This window comes from Eumetopias jubatus, unplaced genomic scaffold, assembly GCF_037043125.1.
Source record: "Eumetopias jubatus isolate StellerSeaLion01/CBP00866 unplaced genomic scaffold, mEumJub1_p1.0 scaffold_4, whole genome shotgun sequence".
Lineage (NCBI taxonomy): Eukaryota > Metazoa > Chordata > Mammalia > Carnivora > Otariidae > Eumetopias > Eumetopias jubatus.
This window is the reverse complement of record NW_028274810.1, coordinates 89,805,446-89,825,933: the sequence shown is the minus strand read 5'-3', so window position 1 is coordinate 89,825,933 and position 20,488 is coordinate 89,805,446. Positions and strand designations below refer to the sequence as shown.

General features: G+C 54.1%; 1 protein-coding gene across 1 annotated transcript in view; it reads right to left on the bottom strand.

Annotated features, from left to right (window-relative positions):
• Window positions 1–276: 276 nt before the first annotated feature.
• The window catches only part of ASAP3 (ArfGAP with SH3 domain, ankyrin repeat and PH domain 3), a 47,676-nt gene continuing 27,464 nt past the window's right edge, over window positions 277–20,488 (bottom strand). The window contains 24 exon segments of the mRNA XM_028090839.2: window positions 277–1,554; window positions 1,557–1,590; window positions 2,564–2,611; window positions 2,613–2,655; window positions 3,208–3,415; window positions 4,294–4,489; window positions 4,624–4,731; window positions 4,826–4,893; window positions 5,465–5,580; window positions 5,740–5,825; window positions 6,796–6,973; window positions 7,210–7,304; window positions 7,540–7,673; window positions 7,768–7,964; window positions 8,089–8,137; window positions 9,730–9,817; window positions 10,150–10,219; window positions 11,147–11,262; window positions 11,443–11,529; window positions 11,659–11,734; window positions 12,171–12,256; window positions 12,474–12,585; window positions 19,045–19,094; window positions 20,275–20,349. Coding sequence (XP_027946640.1) covers window positions 1,517–1,554; window positions 1,557–1,590; window positions 2,564–2,611; window positions 2,613–2,655; window positions 3,208–3,415; window positions 4,294–4,489; window positions 4,624–4,731; window positions 4,826–4,893; window positions 5,465–5,580; window positions 5,740–5,825; window positions 6,796–6,973; window positions 7,210–7,304; window positions 7,540–7,673; window positions 7,768–7,964; window positions 8,089–8,137; window positions 9,730–9,817; window positions 10,150–10,219; window positions 11,147–11,262; window positions 11,443–11,529; window positions 11,659–11,734; window positions 12,171–12,256; window positions 12,474–12,585; window positions 19,045–19,094; window positions 20,275–20,349 — 2,358 coding nt within the window. The 3' untranslated portion in view covers window positions 277–1,516.

Below are 20,488 nucleotides of genomic sequence, written 5' to 3'. Positions count from 1 at the left end.
GGGATGATGCACTGTTGTGGGGGATGAGCTGTGGACTGGAAGCTGGTTACCAGTATTCCTGACCTTTAGCCACTAGATGCCAGTAGCACCTTCCAGTTGGCAACGGTCAAAAAGTTTCTGCATTGCCAAACACCCCCTGGGGCTAAACCAGCCCAGGTTGCAAACCCCTGTTCGTACTGCCCTCTTCCTTAGTAGGTCCAGAGAAAGAATTCCAGGCCCCAGGATTCCCATCCCTTCCCTCTTGTTCTTCAGATCCCACAAATGAAACCACTGGAATTTAATCAAAAAAATCTTTTATTAGAGATGAGTGAGATAACAAGTCTGAGATGAACAAAACCAGACGCTAGAGGCCCAGAAGACAACCCCGTTCCTGTGGGATCCCAGACCAGTCAGGGCTCCAGGGTAAACAGCCCAGCCTCCTGGGCCAGACTGCTTCGTTGGCCATTGGCACCCTCTGGCCTCTCCTGTTTGGCCTGGCCCATCCCTGCCAGGGCCCAGGGCCTGGTGCCCATAAAACCGTGTTAGAAACTGATGATGGCTTAGCTGTACCTGTTTTCTAATATGGGGCTGAAAGTCACGGTGGCACTTCTGGGACTGGGAAGCAGAACCTTTAGTCCCTGCCTTCCGGTTCCTATTATTCTCCTTCTTCCTTTCTTAGCTCTTTTTTCCCCCAAGACTGGAAGGCTCCTGACTGTTCCGTTCCTTCCTGCTACATCCAGGAGAGTAGGCAAGTGGGGGTTACTCCTAGTCTACTTCCTGGCTGGGGAATAGAGCAGAGGTCCCCGGGAGGGTTGTGCTGTCCCTCGAAAGGAGTGCTAGTGAGTATTTACTTAACAGCCGGTACAGCATGAGCACTGGCCAACCAGGATGGGCACAGACAATGCAGTGTCCCATTGGTGTAAGCCAGCTGACTGCCTGTCTGCCCCTGGGCCCGGGACCATCCCCTGGAGTCTAGCCCTGCCCATTCTCAAGCCCAGCCTTTGGGACCAGCGTCCCAGAAGGGGACCACATCTGCAAGACCCTTGTCTTACTCGTGTGGCATCTGGACATAGAGAGAAACTCAGTAAAGTCCTAGACCAATGAATGTCCGCTTGGAGGAGGAGACAGCCGCTTGGCTGGCAGAAGCCCTAGTCTGGATGATGAAGGTGGGCTGGTCCTACTCTCATGGAGTCCCCAGACTGATGGTAGAAACATATTCTGGTCTGATGTGAGACTGAGGGTTCTGCAGCTAGAGCTAGCTCACGAGTATCAGACCCAGCCATAGGGCTCCCTGGGCGGTGACGGGATAGAGGGGAAGGAACCGCCATCAGCCCTAACATGGAAGGGCCCTGTATCCCTGGAGGGGGCAAAGGCCCACGGTAGGGAGGAAGGCCAGCCACAGAGGTGCAAGAGACAGACAGAGCAAGACCCAAGGGAATGGACATCTCAGTTCCCCAGTCTTGTGGGCTCAAGGCCTAGCTCTGAACATTGGGGTCCAACATGGGGCTAGTTCAGGCATGCAAGGGCCAGCAAGGAGCTAGTCTTGCAAAAGCTGCACAGAGTTTCCAGGAGAACCCCTGTCCTGGAGCCCTCTCCTTCAGTGAAGCCAACCTGGGGAGAGAAGAATGAAAATTGACATGTTCTAAGTACCTGTATTATGTACCAGCTATTTGTCTCCCTCAGTTCTACCACTGTCTTATCGTGGATAGATGAAATTACCCCATTTAACAGACAATGAAACCAAGGCTTGAAGAAGCAAAGCCACTTTTCATGGTCCTCCACGCCCTACAGCCCGAGTTCTTCTTATCACACACGTCTCAACAACAGGTATCAATTAAATGCTGGCTGACGGGATACCTGGCTGTAGACACAGATTGGGGTCTGGTGCCTGACTCCGAGGGACTGAGGATGACGATTCCTCAGAGAGCCCCAGCTCCTGCCCCTGCTGTCTCCTACTCCCAGCATGGACAACCACCGCCCCCCCCGCCGAGGGATCCCCAGGGGAACAAGGAACAGTGGATTCATGCTCAGCCCAACTCGCTCTGTCCTGTGCCCACTCCCAGGTTCCCCAACTAACTATGGGTAACTGTGAGAGACTTCGGGATTCAGCAGGGAGAAGCCGGATTCAGGGTGACAGCTCTTGTCTTGTCCCTATCACATGCCCCTCTGCCTGGCAGCTGGCAGTCCGAGCGGATTCCAGGAGACTCCTACACAAGGAGACACTTAGGCAAACCAAGGGCTGCTATGCAGCTGCCCTAATCCTGCCTCATCTGCAGGGAAGTGAGCCACCAGCCTGGCTGACACAGGTCTGCTCATCTTCCCCTGTGAGAAGCCACAGCTCAGGCCTCCTCACCTTGGCCATCCCTCAAGACCTGGGCTCTCCCCAGCTTCGTGAGTCCTGGGCTGGAGTGGGAAGGGGGTGCACCAGGCCAGGGACTGGCCAAACTGTGGCCAGCCGGCCTCCTATGTACTCCAGTCATGGGCAGAGGTCCCCATGACTCCACCCCACCCACCTACTGTTGACCAACTCTGCCTCCCAGGTGTCCTGCCACCGCCCCTCAAACCACAGTCCCAGAGCTCATACCGGCATGTTCCTTGTGGGCAGAGGCTGTCTGGCTGAGAGACAGTCTTCCAGGCTCCAGCCCACCCCGCCGATAGGAGCGAGTGCTCTCGGAGCTGGAAGGCAGGGAAAGGCCAAGGTGACCTCATGCCAAGATCCTCTTAGAGTGGGGGAGAAAGAGCTCAAGGTATAGGCTGGGGCCTAAGACAGGTGGGCAGAGAATCCTCCAGGGCCCCCGGCTGGGTCCACCACAGGCTGCAGAGGCCTGGAACCGGAGCTTTCCTGTGTCTCCTCCCCCAGACTCCAAACTGAAAGGATTGTTTGCCGGGAAGGAAGGACTGGATCGTGGGTTGGAGATGGGACACAGCAGAGATCCCACTAGAACCTCTAGAAGAAGCCACGCGGGTGGGACTCAGCCTTCTCTACTCCATCTGCAGCAGTCTGGGTCCCAGGCTCCTTCCTAGCTCTCCAGGCCAGACTTGGGGGCAGGTGTGTGAAGGGCGAAGGGTCTACTCACCCTCTACTCAAGGGCTAGCATATCTCGTTAGTCATGGGCCTCAGAGCTGGGAGGTGTCCCAGTCCTTAGGCAGGCACCATTTCCAGGTGGGGAAATAAATGATGTGCAGAGGGGTCAGGAAACTTGCTCAGCTGCACAGCTGGGCTCTTACCTGAACCTGACCGGGGGATACATCTCTGCAGGGGTGGCTCCAGATGTCAGGCTGGATCGGGAGGGGCCCTCCTCAGAGCTGGATGGGGTTTGGCTGGAACTCACAGCTTCCACAGGGCTTGTGAGGCTGGAAGGCGTAGAGGTTGGACTGCCCAGGCTCTCAGGGGCCCCGGAGGGCTCTGAGCTCAGGCTGGGGACTTCAGAGCGATCTGGAATCAGAAGTGATAAAACCTGTCTTTATCTCTTACTCTGTTCTCAATTTCAAAGCAATCCTTGGCCTCTAGGGCCTATCACGGCTGCCCCCACTCCCCATGCCACCCACCTGTCCAGTGTTCCCCTCCAGCTTCTCCCCACCATGCTTGGGTCTCACTGGCTATGACAGCTAGCCCACGCTGACGCGCTGTTTTGCTTCTGCTCCCCTCGCTCCTCAGTGTGGACTCCTCTGCTCATCCCTCGGGCTCAGCTCAGATGCTACCTCAACAGGACGCCTTCTTCAACCACCCCTCAGTCCCAACAGGACATGTTCCCCCTGAGCTCCCAGAACAAGCTTCTTCATTCATTCAACAAACAATTCTTGAGACCAGCCAGGTGCTGAAATACTAGTCAACAGAACACTCGAATTCCTGTCCTTTTGAGATTTACATTCTTTTTTAGGGGGGGCGGGGTGGGAATTTACATTCTATACCATTGTGTCTAATATTGTAATGAATTGCATTCCGGCTTTTATTTCCCCCACTAGGCCATGTCTCAGTAAACCACCCCCCCCAAATACTGGAGACACAGTGGATGGTCAATAAATGCTTCTCTCTCTTTTTATTTAAGTAAAGCATTGAGGAATTTGGAATAAGACAGACCTGGGTTTGGATCCCACATTGGGGACTTAATTAGCTGTGGGATCTCTGACACGTTACTTAACATCTCTGTTCCTTTACCTGTAAGGGGAAGATGATAACCTCTACCTGGTAAGCGATTGCGAGGGCAGGAGGGCGGCGTGGACTAACCCAGGCAGCCTTAGCTCAGTGCGCCGGCACACAGTAGACCCTCCATGAATGGTACGATGAGCATTTTTCTGCGCAGCCAGCCATACCTCCACTGGCATGTCCTGCACGCCCTTGGACCGCCGTCCGGGAAGGGTTTTTGACCGGCAAGGGTGGGGGGCAGGCGTCACTCTGGCTCTGAGGGGCAGCTGATCCCAGGCTGGTGATGCTCTCATAGGTTTTGTTGCTGAGGTCGACCCTCCCACTGGCCCAGCGGGCCTGGGCTGTGGGCTTCAGCGGGGAGCGCTGCAGGGGCAAAAGTATGGGAGAAAGGACAGTCGGGTTCCTCCATTTAGCCCTGCCCCTCCCCTCACCAGGCCCAATCGGGCTCTTTCCATCTGCAGTCTAACAAAGGCCCGAGAGAGGGGGCAGGGACCCACCTTCTCTTCCTCGTCCTCCTCACTGTCCGAGCCAGGCTCAGTGGCGATTCCCCAGTTGTAGTCCACGTGCAGAGGGAAGGCGAGGGTCCCAGCCTGGGCCTGCTCCAGCTGCCAATAACAAAGCCCTGGCAGTTCAGAGGGTCAGGGGCTCAGCCGAGAGAGGGAAAGGGTCAGGGGCTTCCCCTCCTTTCCTAGACCTCACCAGCTCCTCACACTCCTTGTGCTGCTTCTTCCTGGCTATGTCCAGAGCTGTCTCTCCTGCCTCGTTCACTGTGAGGGGTAAAGTCAAGGGTCATGGTCAAGGTCAAAAGGCATTATAGCTTAGAGGTTACAGTGGGCCTCTGGAATCAGATTGTGTTTGAATCTTGGCTCTGCTACTTTCTGGCTGTGTGAGCTTGGGCAAGTTACTTAGCCTCTCTGGGCCTTGATTTTCTTACCTACAAAATGAGTATAATACTTGTAACTTCCTGATGAGGTTGTCGTGAGGACTAAAGGAGTTCCTATGCCGGTAAATAGTAACTATCATAATCACTATCATTCGAGTTCAGCTAGGATTTATTCGGCTAGGTACTTTCAGAAACATCCTTTTATCTTCTTCGCAGGTCTGCTAGGTCAGTGGTGTTATACCCATTTTACACACAAGGAAGCTGAGGTTCAAGAGATGAATGGACAAATCCCAAGGTCACAGAGGTGCTCAGAGGCCAGCCAGGATTAGAACCCAGGTGTGTCTGCGAAGTCCGTGCCTGTTACCAGCGCTCTCGGTCTGGGAAGAAGGCAGGAAGCTCCACACGAGGGGTAGTAAGGAAGGGAAGTCTGCTGGGGGAGGAGTTGGGAGCCCCACCTGCGCCAACTGAAGCTCTCCCTTTCAGCAGCAGCCTGAGGCAGTCAGGTTGGTTGTAGAGTGCAGCACAATGTGGTGCGCTCTTCCCGTCAGCAGCCTTGGCATCCAGGTGACCTCTGGGGGTAGGAGGCCAGGGAGGAAGAAAGGGGAACAGGGGGAGGGGCCAAAGTCAGGGAGAACAAGAGGGAGGGGGGAAGGCTTGTGGAGAAGAGAAAGGGACGGGGTGGGGGTGGAGGAAGATGAGGAGGTGGGCAGACGGGCAGGCAGGGTCTCACCCGTTCTGGATGATGAAGTCCACCAGGGGCAAGGAGGCGGGGCTGGCGATTCGGATCGCCAAGTGCAGGGCGAGCTCTCCAGATGCCTGGGTACACATCCACACCTCTGAGTTTCCCCCAGTTCGCCTGCCCCCAACCCAATATCATCCTCTTGAACTCTTTTTTTTTTTTTCAACACCCTCTTGAACTCTTGCTGCCCCGACACCTCCAGATATAAAGCTGCCAGAACCCTGAGAGAGGAGACTGCAGGGAGGGAGCCTCATGTTTGGGAAGAGGGCAAGAGACCATTCCTTCAGGCTTCCTTCCGTGGCTCTGCCTCCAGTAACATGTGCTTCCCAAACTTGGTTCTTAGCCCCGGCTTTCTCTCTCTGCTCGCCTCTCTCACTGGCCCCCCAGAGAGCCCAGCTAAACCTCAGACTTTCAGCTCTCACTCATGCACAGGCTGTTCCGAATTCTTACCTCACCTAAGGGCTGCACCCTCACTGCCCACTGGACAGCCCCACCAGGATATCAGACAGTTCAAAGACATGACATCCATTTTTCATGTACAGTCAATAACTCCTGTCCATTTAACCTTTCAAACGTCTCTGATACCCTTCCCCTCCCAACCCTCTGGCTCATGTGATGTTTGCTACTAGAATCACCAATGCAATAGCCTTCCCTGATGTAATCTGACTCACCCTTACCCATGTCCAAAGCTAGCCAAGGAAAAAAAAGATACTAACATTTCTGGCACACATGTTATATGCTTGGCCCTTTATATACATGACTTCATTCTCACTTCAACCCTCGGGTGCTATCATCCACTCATTTCACAGATGAGAAATGGAGACTCAGAAAAGTTAAGTCACCTGCTCTAGATCACACAGCTAGGAAAAGACAGAGCAAGGACTCTGGCCCAGGTCTGCCTGATGGAATGCTCCATACCATTTACCCCTCGGGGTTTGAGCAGATGTCAGAGTGGGGGCAGAGGGGAGTGACAGCTGGTCCTGGAGAAGGACTGGGGAGTATGAGAGAGCGGGTGGGGTATAAGTGGCCCTTGGAGGTGGTCCTCACCTGCCCCTCAGGCCCAGGCAGCAGCTGTCCAAAGTCCTGCCCGTTAGCGAAGGCCTCCAGGACCGACAGGAGGTCCCGGTTGCAAATGGCCATCCGGAGTTTCTGAGGCTCGGGTGTGGACCGGCGGGCAAACCTGTGTTCCACATACTTGGCCACGATGTAGTCCCTGCGCGTGCTCCTGCCGAGGTCAACCAGTCTCAGAGCATGGGCCGTTTCCACCCCGCTGACCCCTGGAACCATCCCACAGGAGCTACGGATCTCCTTTCCCCCGAACCGTGTCCTGGACTCTTCCAGATCTGCGGCTCCCTTCTCCCTAGACTTCTGGTCCAAGATCCTCCTGAGACTATGGGAGCTGGGGAAGCAGAATCCCCAGCCAGGACGCACCTCCCAACTCCCATCTGAGAATCCCCTTACATGTCACTCTCAGCTGAGGGTTTAGGGCCGCCATGTGAGGGCAGCTGAGCCTCCATGACCTCATTGAAGCGCGTGTTTCCGATGTTCAAGGCCAGCTGAGGTCGCAGGAAAGCGATGGGGGTTAAGACCAGTGCTTAGGACAGCGCCCCCTGGGGGACCGAGCCTCCAGAGGCCGGGCCCCGACCCTCCCCTTTCCGGATCTTCAGGATCCTTCCCCACCTCGCCCCACCCCACCCGATGCCACAACCCTTGGGCCGAGGAGGCCGGTGCAAGCCCCACCCCTGACGAAACCACGCCCCAACCCCACCTCTGGCCCCGCCCCGCCCTCACCAACAGCTCGGAGGGGCCCAGCAGGTCCAAGGTGAGGGACTGCATGCGCGAGAAGCGCACGCCCAGCTCGCGGTGGACGCCGGAGCACTGGATGCAGGTGAGCACGCCCAGGTTGGTGCTGAGCCACGTGGGGTCTACAAGGGAGAGTGGCTCGTACCTGGAAGTGTGGGCCCATCCCCTCCACTGCCACCTCACCCCTCCCCTCCCCTCCCCGCCCCGCCAGCCCACCTGCAGCCCCGCAGTCGCAGCACTGGCCGTTCCCGGGCCTGCTCTTCACCTCGGCGATGAGCAGCTTTGTGAGATCCTGGGGCTCTGCGTCCAGCCCGGCACCCGCCCAGGGTCCTGGGCCACCGCCACCGCCGGGCTCGGCTAGGAAGGCACTGCTCAAGGCCTCATCCTTGCTGTTCTGTAGCACTGACACCCACCTATGGAGAGGGTGCAGGGTGGCATGGGAGTGATACCCGCAGGGGTGGTGGGGTCCCCCGAGGCTGGGAAGTAGATAAGGCTCCCCTGACCCCACCCCCAGGCTGGCCGTCGGGTGTCACTCACGCCTCACACTCATGTTCATCCTCTGCCTGGAAGTGGTATGTCCTGTTGTCTGTGGGGAGAAGGGGGTATGTCTGGCTCACAGAAACCCAAGGAGCCCTCACCCAACCCACGGGGTCCAGGTGGAGCTTTGTCCCTGTGGAGCCAGGCTCTGCCTAGCTTGCAGTGGGGATGGTAATGGCCAGCAGGGTAGTGGCTAGTAGTGGGCAGTTTCTCAGAAGTCACCTCCAAAGGAGGATCCCAGCAAGGCCCCTCTGTTCCAGGGTCTGGGGAGGTCTCCCAGAGCACAGGACAGCCCCCCCCCCCTCCGGTCAGAGGCAGAGTATCCTCCAAACCTACTGCCACCACCCAACGTGGGCCCTCAGCCTCCTGTCTGGTCTCCCTGCTCCCCAACTCCCCCCGCTCCCCGTACCAGCTGCCAGATTGTTGTGCCCAAGGTTCTGATCTAATCACGCCACCCTCCCTCCAGGACCCTCTGTGGCTCCCTACTGCCAGTAAATAAGGTCCAAAACTTTAAGAGGCATTTCCAGGCCTCATCTCCCACCACTCTCCCTGCGAACTCTCTACTCTGGTCAGCCTGGTCAGACCCACTCTCCTGCTTCCATGCCTTTCATCATGCCAGTCCTGCCTCCTGGGACAATCTTCCCCCAAACTCTGCGTTCTCTGTCCTTCAAGGCTACACTCAAATGCTCTCTCCTCCAAGCAGCCTTTGCGGATTCCCCACAGCAGGGCAGGCCTTTCCCTCCCTTATCTTTGACAGTCCTATATCTGTACCTCTCTCCTGGATACTCCTATCATCTTACTGGGTCTCCACATCACATCCCTGCCGGAGAGAGCTCCCTGAGGATGAGATCTAGGTCTTTCTCAGCCTGCACCGGCCCCCATGTAAAACCTGGCACCAAAGCCTCCAAAAGACGAAGAGTAAGAGTAAAAATTTTAAAGAAATAATAATTTCAGGGCGCCTGGGTGGTTCAGTTGGTTAAGCGACTGCCTTCGGCTCAGGTCATGATCCTGGAGTCCCGGGATCAAGTCCCACATCGGGCTCCCTGCTCAGCGGGGAGTCAGCTTCTCCCTCTCACCCTCCCCCGTCTTGTGCTCTCTCTCTCTCAAATAAATAAATTAATTTAAAAAAATCTTAAAAAAAATAATTTCGAAAGCCAAATTACCCAAATCCATTCAAATATACTTTACAGAAATAATGATATTTACTGTGGGATGGGGGGTGCATTTTAATATTTAATAGGATGTGGATTGAAGCCTCTAAAAAGAGTGTCCAGGGCGCCTGGGTGGCTCAGTTGGTTAAGCGACTGCCTTCGGCTCAGGTCATGATCCTGGAGTCCCAGGATCGAGTCCCGCATCGGGCTCCCTGCTCAGCAGGGAGTCTGCTTCTCCCTCTGACCCTCTTCCCTCTCGTGCTCTCTATCTCTCATTCTCTCTCTCTCAAATAAATAAATAAAATCTTTAAAAAAAATAAAAAATAAAAAGAGTGTCCAGGGCCTCAGATGTCTGCTGCCTGCAGGGACAGCTGTTTGATTAAACACATGGGGGACTGGACGCAGGCCCCTAACTGAAGCCTCCCGGGAGCTGACAGGTCTCTTAGAGAAGCCCTGGGCAGTTGTCGGGGAGGAGACAGGGACTACTCACGGGTCACCAGGTCAAAGCACTTTTTCTCCTCAGGGTTTGGCCTCACTTGGCACGTTAGCAGGGTCAGCTTCACTGGGGGCCGGTTTATCTGTGGGAATTTGGGGAGAAAGGACACATGTTCCCCTCCGGGTCTCCCAAACTCTCAGGCTTCCATTTTCCCAGTCCGTTAAATAGGCATAATAGTCCTGTTCCGGTTCATGTCCCCCCTCTCCCAGCGCCTCATCGATGTGGAGTGTGGGCCAAGATTAGGTCGGGAGCTTTGAGTCCCAGCCTTCTTCCCAAAGGGGGTCTCCAGCAACTTGGATCCAGGTTTGGGGGCCAGGGCTGCAGGGAGGGTTTGACACTTGTTGGTTCAGAAGTAAAGAGAGGACCTATCGATTGCGCCCTGAGACCCCCCACCCCCACCCCTCCAGGCCTCACCGTGCTGTGGGAGATGGTCAGGCAGCCATACTTGACTCCACACTTCCTTTTCTGCCAGACTCTTCGAATTCTAGAGCCCAGAGGGATAGAGAGACACTGACCCAAGGCTCACACCTAATTCCCCTGTATCAGAAAACAAGAGTCCTGGACCGGGTCCCTGGCCCCACCCGTATAACCTCCAGGCACACCTCTTCACCTCTTCCATCCCCTGACCCCTACACCCCTCACTTTCTGGGGCTCCCTTCTGATGATGGAGACATAGCCTGCCCTGAGGTACCTCCCAGTCTGATGGGGGAAGCATAGCCCCCACTCTCTGGGAATCCTTATTCTGAAGGGGATCACATGACCCTGGCCCTCTGAGAGCTTCTCGTCTGATAAAGGAGACACAGCTCCCAACCTTAGGGAACTCCTAGACTGGAAGGAGGATCAGGCTCTTGATCAAAACAGATGCATTATGATTAGGGATAAAGCAAGATAAATATTTAGACCCCAAAAATAAAATTAGCAAATCCACGATCCAAAGCTACTTAACACTTCTGTAAGAGGTAAATATTAATTGGTATAACAAAGTTATTCTTCTCTGATAAAAACTGATTAGTAAGTAGAAACGTGAACACATCCCATGGAGCCTTTGCATTTCACACACTGATTTTTTTACACCAGGGAGCAAGGCACAGTCAACACTTTCATTTCCAGGCATATTCAGTATATTATAGAGGTTAAAGGTAAGGGCATGGGGATGGTCTAGGGCATCGTAAGTGCTCAGTAAGTGCTAGCAGCTGCTTTTATTCTTTTTCAAGTTAGGAACAACCAGTGACTTCTAAGCAGACGTTCACGTGCCTAGGATTCTGATGATTTTGCATTGCTAGGGTGGAGGTCCTGGAACCCTCAGAGTCTACCTAAATGATGAGAACGGTCCCATTGGGCAGCTCCCCCAACTGTCATTTCCTGGCCGTGTGGCTTTGGGCAAGTTACTCAAGCTCTCTGAGTCACTTACCCATCACTCTTCTTGTAGAGAAAGCCCACCTTCTCTGTCCCAAACTGCTTGTTGCCTTGGTGCTGATGGATGCTGTAGCCACCTCCACCTCCTGAGTTCTTCCGGCTCAGATTCTCCTGTTCCTCCGACATGCAAAGGAGACCTTAGGGCATCTGGGTGGGCAGAGCCTCATTCTGCAGGGGTCTCTCTCAGGGACATTTCTCAAGGGACCCTTGAAGTGGGGTCTTCCTCCTCTCCCTCCCTCCACGGTGGGCCTTGGGAGAAGGCGTTCCTTTGGGGATGATTCAGGGGCTGACCTCTCTGCTCTCGAGCTGCAGTGTCCCTCGGAGGGAGTCCCGGAGCCGGGTCAGCTTCTGGAGCTCCTCCTCCTGGGCTTGACGCAGCTGTGGAACAGAGGGCCGGACCCCACCGTCAGCCAGCAGACGGGCCAGGCGCACAGGCCAGAGCAAGACGAGCAGAAGCCCGGAAAGACAGGGGCTTGACAGTGGGCCCAAGGCTGAGGCCCAACTTACCGCATGTACAGAGGCTGCCAGCTTCTCGATGAAGGGGGACAGGCTCTGAGCAGCCTTCCAGCCATCTTGGAAAAAGCTAAGGGGTATCAGGCCAAACAAGGGATGAGAAAGATGAGAAAGAGAGAAGCAGGAAGTGTGGGAGAAGGTGCTCCAAGGATCACAGGGCAGCTGGGGGCAGTATTCTCTGTCAGGCAGGAGCCGGCTCTCTGGAGCCAAAGTTGTCTGGGTCCAGATCCCACTTACTAGCTGGGTGATGTTAATAAATCTGAGCCTCAGTTTTCTGAGGAGAAAATGGGTTGCTGGGGATTGAGCAGGAGCCAATGTGTAAAGTACTTAGCGCTGATACCTGGTGAGCACCCACCAAAGAGGAGCCGTGGAAAGCACTACCAACAAGGCAGACACAGAGTCCTCGAGGGCCTGCTAGACCCTGGGGACGGGCCTTGTTTGGTGTAGCCTGAAGGGTTAAGGGGCACGGGGCACGGGGTGGGGGCGGGGACAGGGGCGAAACCTACTTGTGCTGCGCGTGGAAGAACTTGATGAGGCTCTGCAGGAAATCAGGACCCTGCTTCATCTGGCTCTCCCCGGCTCTCAGCAGATACTGGGGAAGGAGCAGGGCCAGGCATGCAGTGTGAGCAGAACCTGAATCCTGGGGGCAAGGGGCTGCCATCCCCATCCCGGGCTAATCTTCTTGGCCATCACTGAACTTCAGTGATATCCCTCTTGGCCAGAACCTGTGACTGGGCCCCCCTGGGGGTTCAGGAGACGAAGACAGGAAGACACGTCCCACCCCACCCTCACCCCGGCAGCACCCTTACTTCACACATGTGCAGCTGGAAGACACGCCGCTCTCTCTGGGTGTCCTGGGCCACCTCCCCGGGGCTCCCTCCTGTCACCCTGGCCCGGTCTCTCTCCTTCTCCAGCCTGGCCCTAGGCCCCAAGGAAAGAGAGGCCTGAGCGACTCTCACTAGAGCCCCTTTCGCGTCCCACCGCCTCTCCACGCTCCTCTCTGCCACAAGCACACGAGAGAGGGGCCTCCTGTGTGGCAGGGCTGGGGTACAACGGTGAACAAGGTGGATTCGGGAATCCACAGGCTGGTGGGGGACAACGACGTGGATCATATCACAGCCATGATGAGAGCCATGGAAGGCTAAAAGGGGGATCCGACCTCGTCGGGCTGCTCAGGAAGTGCTGTTCGAGGTGAGATCTGAAGTCTGAGAAGCTGCCTGGAGGCAGCGAGGAGCATCAGACCACGTGACTGCTGGAGGCAGGAGGCACCGGGGCTCAGGAGTGGAGGTGGAGAGGAAGTGGTTTCCGGTGAGCTGCAGAGGGGCCAGATCACGCAGGGCCTAATTCAGATCATGTCAGGGTTCCCAAGAGCAATGGGAAGGAGTGGAAGGTTTTTATGCAGGGAAGGGATGGGCTTAGATTAGGGCCAGGTGGGGTTTGGGGTGACCAGTACGATTTTGCTGGAAGGGATTTAGGGCCTCGTGGCTTAAAGGATCACAAAGTGCCTTCATACTTCTGAGCCCACAGAGCTTCCCACTTAAAGCTTAGAAAACCCTTGTTCTTTTCTTTGTAAGTGAGGACAGTGCCTCCCATGCTTGCAGCTAAGTGTAACCTGGGCCTTGCCCCCACAGATCTCAAGGGTTGGCTGTTTTCCCTCTTTGGGGATGGGTGGATCTGTGTGCAATTGATTTCCTGGAAATCCCACGCCCAGCAGACCACCCACTCTCAGCAGGAGAGTGCTTCCACATCTGGGGCTGGGCACATGTAACCACAGCTCCTCTGTCAAGGAGATGTCTTGCTTATCAGTTTTGCTTTCAAGTAGGTGCCAGACCTGAGCAAAGAAGACAGCTGTGGGATACATTACAAGCATCACTTCCCCTCTCCAAGCCTCTGTCTCCCTCGTCTGCAAGATGGGGATCCTTATCTGTACCCAGATGACAGAGGATGCAAAACTTAGCATACAGAAGACCCTACAGCTGTTATTATCACAGGCCCCCCTAGGCCTTAGTTTTTCCATTTGCAAACTGGGGAAGCAATGGCCTAGGCAGAGTTCATTCTGGCTTTAAAGTTCCAGGCCTCACTGAGGTCAGGCCTCCAGGACAGTGTTTATATGCAGAATCTGTCCCTGGAGACCCATAGAGCAGCTTCTCAACCATGGAACTACAGATACTTTGTCCAGACGATTCTTTGATGTGGAGGCTGTTCTGTGGATGTGGGATGTTTAGCAGCATCCCCAGCCTCAACCCACGAGGTGCCTGTAGCTTCTCCCAGTTGCGACAGCCAGAAATGTCTCTTGGGGGTGACGGTGGGGGTGCAAAATCACCCCTGACTGACAACCACTGCTCTAAAGTGCAGTTCTGTAGGTGTTCTAGAAAAATTTCTTAGGAGTGGCTCTTTTACATTTCCCTAAGGCTTTATGATATCCTGAGAGGGAGTCTGTAGCAGGGCAGTGGAGTAAGGGTGGGGACTGTCCCTATGACCCGGGCCTGGGTCATGACAGATGCTTTTTGGGGGATCTGAAGATGAGCAGCAGCCGAGAGAGGTGATGGCTGGGCCGGTAGGTTGTCAGCAGTGAGCCTGGCAGCTTGCTAAGGAGGGCAGGAGACAGAGCAGGCAGAGGGGCTGGGCGGCGGGGGGGGGGGGGGGGGAGCAGGAATCTCCCATAGACCTCGCTACCACATCTTCCAATAGTGAAAAATGAAAAATAAGCTAAATGTCTATCAGTAGGAAGTAGTTAAATAAATTATGCTGCGGCTAACTATGGGAATACTATGCAACTGTTACAAAGGATGAGGAAGCACTATATGTACTAACATTGAGAGACATCTGCTCCAGAGTAAATGGACAAAAAGGAAGCCCAATAGGGTACAGAGGCTAGAAACGCATAGTCTGGATTTGAATGGCAGCTCTCTCACTTAACCTTTATAAATCTTTCTAAGCTTCAGTTCCTCCATTTCAAAACTGAGACAAATACTGTCTTGTACTCAGATGGTATGATGCATGGTACGGTCCCTGGCATATGGTAAGCCCTCAATAAATAGCAGGATTATGATGATGCTAATGATATTGATGGTTATGGTAATAACCACTGGTGATTCCTTTATTTAGATTCTATTTATTCATTTGAGAGAGCGAGCAAGCAAGCACAAGCAGGGGGAGCGGCCGAGGGAGAGGGAGAAGCAGGCTCCCCACTGAGCAGGGAGCCCAACTCAGGGCTCGGTCCCAGCACCCTGGGATCACGACCCGAGCCGAAGGCAGACGCTCAACTGACTGAGCCACCCAGGTGCCCCTGGATAATTTTTTTTTTTTTAGCATAGGGTGCTTCCTTATTTACTTATTTAATTTTGGGGTGTGTGTGTGCAGGCTCTAGTGGGGATTAAAGGACAGAAGCTAGTTAGCTCAGGATGAAGACAAGCTGTAAAGTACTATAGATGGCTTCGTGGATTACCATAGCTTTGTCCCTCAGTCTCAGCTGAGGTAACCTACAGAGATTTACCCCACCAAGGCTGACCTAGTCATCTGAGATGACCTGCCACCTCAAACTACTAGCTGGGGAGTGCTTTTTATTCTCTCACACCCTGGCCAGAAAAGAGCAAAACTCCTATTCCCTCAATGTCCTCAAAGGTTCACCAGTGGTTCATAAACATTTCAACTTCGGACATATTTTATTTCCTTTGAATGGAGTTGCCAGAAGAGGAGTAAAATGAATAGGGAGTGAGAAGCAGGGAAATGCTAGTTACTGAGGAGATTGAGAGGAACGGAGAAGGGGACTTTGGGCACAGTCTGGTATTCAGACAGGGACTGAGGGGGTCAGTGAGGAGGACGGTGGGAGAGGAAAGGAATCCAAACTAATCATGCACCTGCCAAACTGACACCTTGAACAGCCTCTCCTGTGATGCCTCCTCCCACCGCCCTCCCGTCCACCCAAACAAAACCACCTGTCTCCCCTGCCACCCCGGTGCTCATACTGTCCCTGTGGCACCATCACTTTGTATTTTCGTCACTTATCGACCCACCTCTCTTCTCGCTTACAAACCAGTGGGATCCACTAAGGCAGGGATTGTGGTGGTGTTTTTTTTCCCTTACTTCTTACCTGTAAGTTGGGGATAATAACAGCCCCTTTCCCTGCCAAGGGGAGTCAATCTGATAATAGATCTAAAGAGCTTATCACAGTTCCTCGGACAGAGGAAGCTCTTAAGTAAGTATAAGTATCAGCTGCTATTTATTACTAATTATTATTTTTAAGCACTAATATTATGCCGGGTGCTCCACTAGACCCTTCACATACTAAAGTGATAACCCCGTGGGGCAGGAATCATTACCCCATTTTACAGTTGAGGAGCCTGAGGCTGAGACAAGTCACAAATCGCTCGGCTGTTAAGTGCTAGAGCTAGGATTTGAATCCAGGTCCGTCTGACGCTAGAGCCTTGGGGACAGCACTGGTAACCAACACAGTGCCTCAGATTTGCTCCATCCCTCCTGCCTTGCCTGGTCCCCCCAGCTCGTGACAGGCACAGTGTCTTTTTTTTCAAAATGTATTTATTTAATTTTTAAATTTTAATTCCAGCATAGTTAACATATGGTGTTCTATTAGTTTCAGGTGTACAGTATAGTGATTCAACAATTCTATACATCGCTCAGTGCTTGTCACAGTAAGTGATTTATTTATTTGAGGGGGGGCAGAGGGAGAGGGACCGAGAATCTCAAGCAGACCCCTGGCTGAGCGCGGAGCCCCATGCAGGGCTCCATCCCACGACCCTGAGATCATGACGGAGCCGAAACCAAGAGCCGGTCGCTTAACCGACTGAGCCACCCAGCTGCCCTGTAGGTGTACTTAATCCCCAGCACTATTTCACCCATCCCCCCACGGTGTCTTTTCTGACAGGTCACAGTCAGGGATCGTTTTACACAAGATGAAGCCGAGCCCCAGAGAAGGGACGTGACTGTCCCAGATCCTGAGCGGTCAGGGGGAATGCTAGGGGCCGAGGCCTGGGCTCCCGCCTCTTGGCCCCTTGCTGTGCTATTCTGTTCTCGGTTCTGGCTCAGAAAGATGGCCAATAAAGACTTGGTGAACTGCAGTGCTAGACGCTTTATAGGCACTGTGCTTCTTGCATTTCCACGTCAACCCTGAGAGGTAGCGGCCGGCCCCATGTTTCAGATGAGGAAACAGACCTGCATATGGAACAGCCTAGAAAAACCAGGGCCCTGCAGACAGATGCTATTCGGGGCCCTTCCAGCTGCTGCCCACCCTGGTGTGGGAAGAAGGAGGTGGAAATGCACAGTAGCTCAGGGCTCGCCCATATCTAGCTATACCTGAAGCCCTCACCAAAAGGCACGTACCACAGACAGCTGTGCCAGGACATGTAGCTCAGCCTGTGTGACGTGCACGGCAGGGGCCAGGAGTCCATGGAGCACAGACTCAGAGAGAGAGCACCGGACTCAGAAGCCCTGGGTTCTAGTCCAGACCCTGTTGATAACTCACTGGAGAACCTTCACCGAGCCCCTCTCCCCATCAATTACAGACTCTTTTCTTGAAACAAGACCTTACAGGCAAGATCACGATGGAACTCTGGTAAAAGCAGAACTGCATGGAGGAGGTTGGCTGGGGGGGGCGGGGCAGGGGGGAGTTATTCTTCCCACTTGATAGACGGTGTCCTGCGAGGCTGAGGGCTTGCTTAAGGTAACTCGGGAAGATGCAGGCCATGTGGTGACCCCACATCAAGTCCCAAAGACAAGGACTGCCTGCATGTGTGCACCCTTCCCTGGGCCTCTCCCACGCCCTTCACCCCAGGGTCTACCTGCACAACTGCAGTGTAGACAGGGATGCTGCTGGCATGGGGGGGTCCCAGCCTTCCTTCAGCCTTGGGAGGTCCCCATGGCCCTGGGGCTGGAGGAACAATAAAGCTCCAGGATCTACTTCTTAGAATGGATCCTACAAAAGTAATAATTATGGGTGGGAGCAAAGATTTAGTTCCAAGGACAGCTTCCCCAAGGACAGGGGAGACGAAATACGTCATGGATCATGCATATGTTTGCACCCATTTAAGTGACATTGTATAAGAATATGTAACAGTGTGGAAAGATGGTCAGGCTGTATTTTTAAGTAAACAAAACAAAACAAAACAGTATGATTATTATGTTTTCAGTTTTGCAAAAATATTTCTTTATATATAGAAAAATGACTAGAAAGGGGCGCCTGGGTGGCTCAGTCGGTTAAGCGTCTGCACTCAGCCTAGGTTGTGATCCTAGGGTCCTGGGATTGAGCCCTGGGTCTGGCTCCCTGCTCAGCGGGGAGCCAGCTTCTCCCTCTCCCTCTGCTGCTTCCCCTGCTTGTGCTCTCACTCTCTCTCTGTCAAGCAAATAAATAAAATCTTTAAAAAGAAAAATGACTAGAAAGATGTTACTACTTGAGGCTTGGAAATTAAGAATTTTCCTCTTGGTTTCAGTAGCTTCCCCTCCCCCCTCGTTTTTAAGTGATAAAACGACAGAGTGTGCCCCCATACTATGTAAAAATATTCAAACAACAGAGAAGTAGTGGCTAGTCCCCATGTGGCCCTAATCCTCTCCCAAGGATAATTAAAATTTTTTTCTTCTTTTGCTTCTCCTTATTTTCTAAGTTATTCACAATGGACAGATACTGCTTTCGCAAAATGCAAGCGAAAACAAAATTTTACAAACAGCCAACAGTGCTCTGAGGTATGGTGAGCCTGGCCGAGCCCTGGAAGAGTCCTGCAGACAGAGCCTGAGGAGTCTCTGTTCTGGGGGAATTGGGTTCTTCTGTCCCTGTGATGTCCCCGTAGCTGGTGAGAGGTCCCGAGTATCGTGTGGTGAACCCAAGAGGCCCGGGTAGGACACTGACTCCTTCTCTCCTCTATGTCCACCAAAATGTTGAGAGATACCACCTGGTGTTGCAGAAAGATGATCAAGGAGCATGAATCCCAGTTCTACCTCTGCCTAGCTGTGTGGCCTTGGGCAAGTGACTTAACTCATCTGAGCCTCCAATTCCTTCTCTGACAATCGGGACGCGAACCCCTCCCAAACAGGGCTGGGTAGTCACGAGGATTAAGTGGCTGACACGCAGAGGTGTTCAGTAAATGGTAGCTGCCCACGTCCGGAACCACGGAGCAGATGGGCCTCTGAGAGCAGCATCTTGAGGTCCCTTCCCAACTGCTTCCCTTTGGTGGTCTCGCAGTCCAACCCCCGGACTTCCATCAGGCCTGGGCATAAATCACCCCCCGTAAAATGCCTCTAGAGAGTGAGATGCTGTGCGCTTTTGGGTGACATGTTCGGGCAGCACTGAAGTTCTCCCCAGTGTCTAGCCTCCTGCTGCAAGACCAGCATTACTGCCCTGGGGAAACCACCCTGACCGCAGCCACTTACATTTTGGCTTCATAGTCCTTCCACGCCTTCTCCAGCTGCTTTTTGGAATCCTGTGGTTTTAAAAAGAACAATTTGCCCAAAGGGGCGCTTGGGGTCTGGAATCCACAGTCCACTTTGCTACCTTTAAGGTGACCCTGCACTTTCGTGCTCACCTATGCTGCTCAGAGCCATGCTCCAACTAACCCCTACACCCCCAGAGCACTTACTGTAAACCTCACCCCCGCCAATAGACCCAACTGGCCCCGTTCTCAGGGCTGAGACGCTTCACCCACCTAACCTCCTCCCATAGTTGCTGAGAATCAGCTGGGTTTGGTGGGCGTTGGCCCGAGGTGTGGGAAGATTTTTGGGGTCTGCCCTAAGTCCTCTCCCTCAGAAGATGGAGATCACCATAAGGATAAGGATGGGAAGATGAAGGTCAGACTCCTCCCCTAACTTTATCCCACCCCTTCCTCCTGCCTGGTACTAGATCGTGCTCTCAACAGGAAGAGTACGGGTAGAGGGACGAGGGACATATGCACAGAGAGGCTGAGAAGTCTACCCAAGGCCACACAGCAAGCCAGTGAGACCTGGCTGATCCTTGGCCTAGTTTGCCTAAGCCTCATCAGGCAGGACTGCTCACACCCTTCAGAATTGCCCTAGTCAGCCCTGGGGGGGGGGGGGGGGAAGCTGCATGGCTGGTTTGGGTGGTTCCCAGGCTGGTGACCGGCCTCAGGCAAGAGGGAAGCCTCTGGGGGGAGGACAGCTTCTCCCCAGGGCCTTCTGGGGCAGATTTCTCAGGGAGATTATTCTGTCACTTTCTTTGAGTTTTGCTCTGCCTAGAGACCGGAGCTGCCAGGTGCAGAGAGGAGCCAAGCCTGGGAGTTAGGAGCCCCAGGTCCCACCCTGGCTCCTCCACCAACCAGCTGTATGAACTGTAAGCAGGTTCCCCAACTCCCTGAACCTCGGGTTTCCTCCGCTGCAGAACAGGGATGACAGTGCCCACGGAGCCCACCTCGTGGGCTATCTCACAAAGGGCTCAGGCAGATAGTAGGTCAGCCATCTTCGGCTGACGCCAGAGCCAGGTCTTCCCAGCCTGAGGGTCCCTAATATGGAGTCAGCACTCCCACTGTGACAGCCCCACTTGACCTCCGGCTTCAGCCCAGCCCTGCCTCCCCTCTGGTCTCCTGCCCACCACTCTCTCGTTCCCTCCCACCACCTTTGGGCATCCCCACTCCCCAAATGGGAACTCACCTGTCGTCCGTCCCTCAGTTGCCCCTTCAGTAGACTGTCCAGGGGGAATGAGACGATGTTGTTCAGGTTTTGAACCTGGAAAGAGCAGAGACCCCCACACCCCACCCTGGGTGACCATCTGTCCAGCCCCAAGGGGCTAGGACACAGCATCAGGAGGCAACGGATGGCACTGGGGGGAGAGGAGGTGGGGGGGAACAGAGGTGAGAGCGGAGGG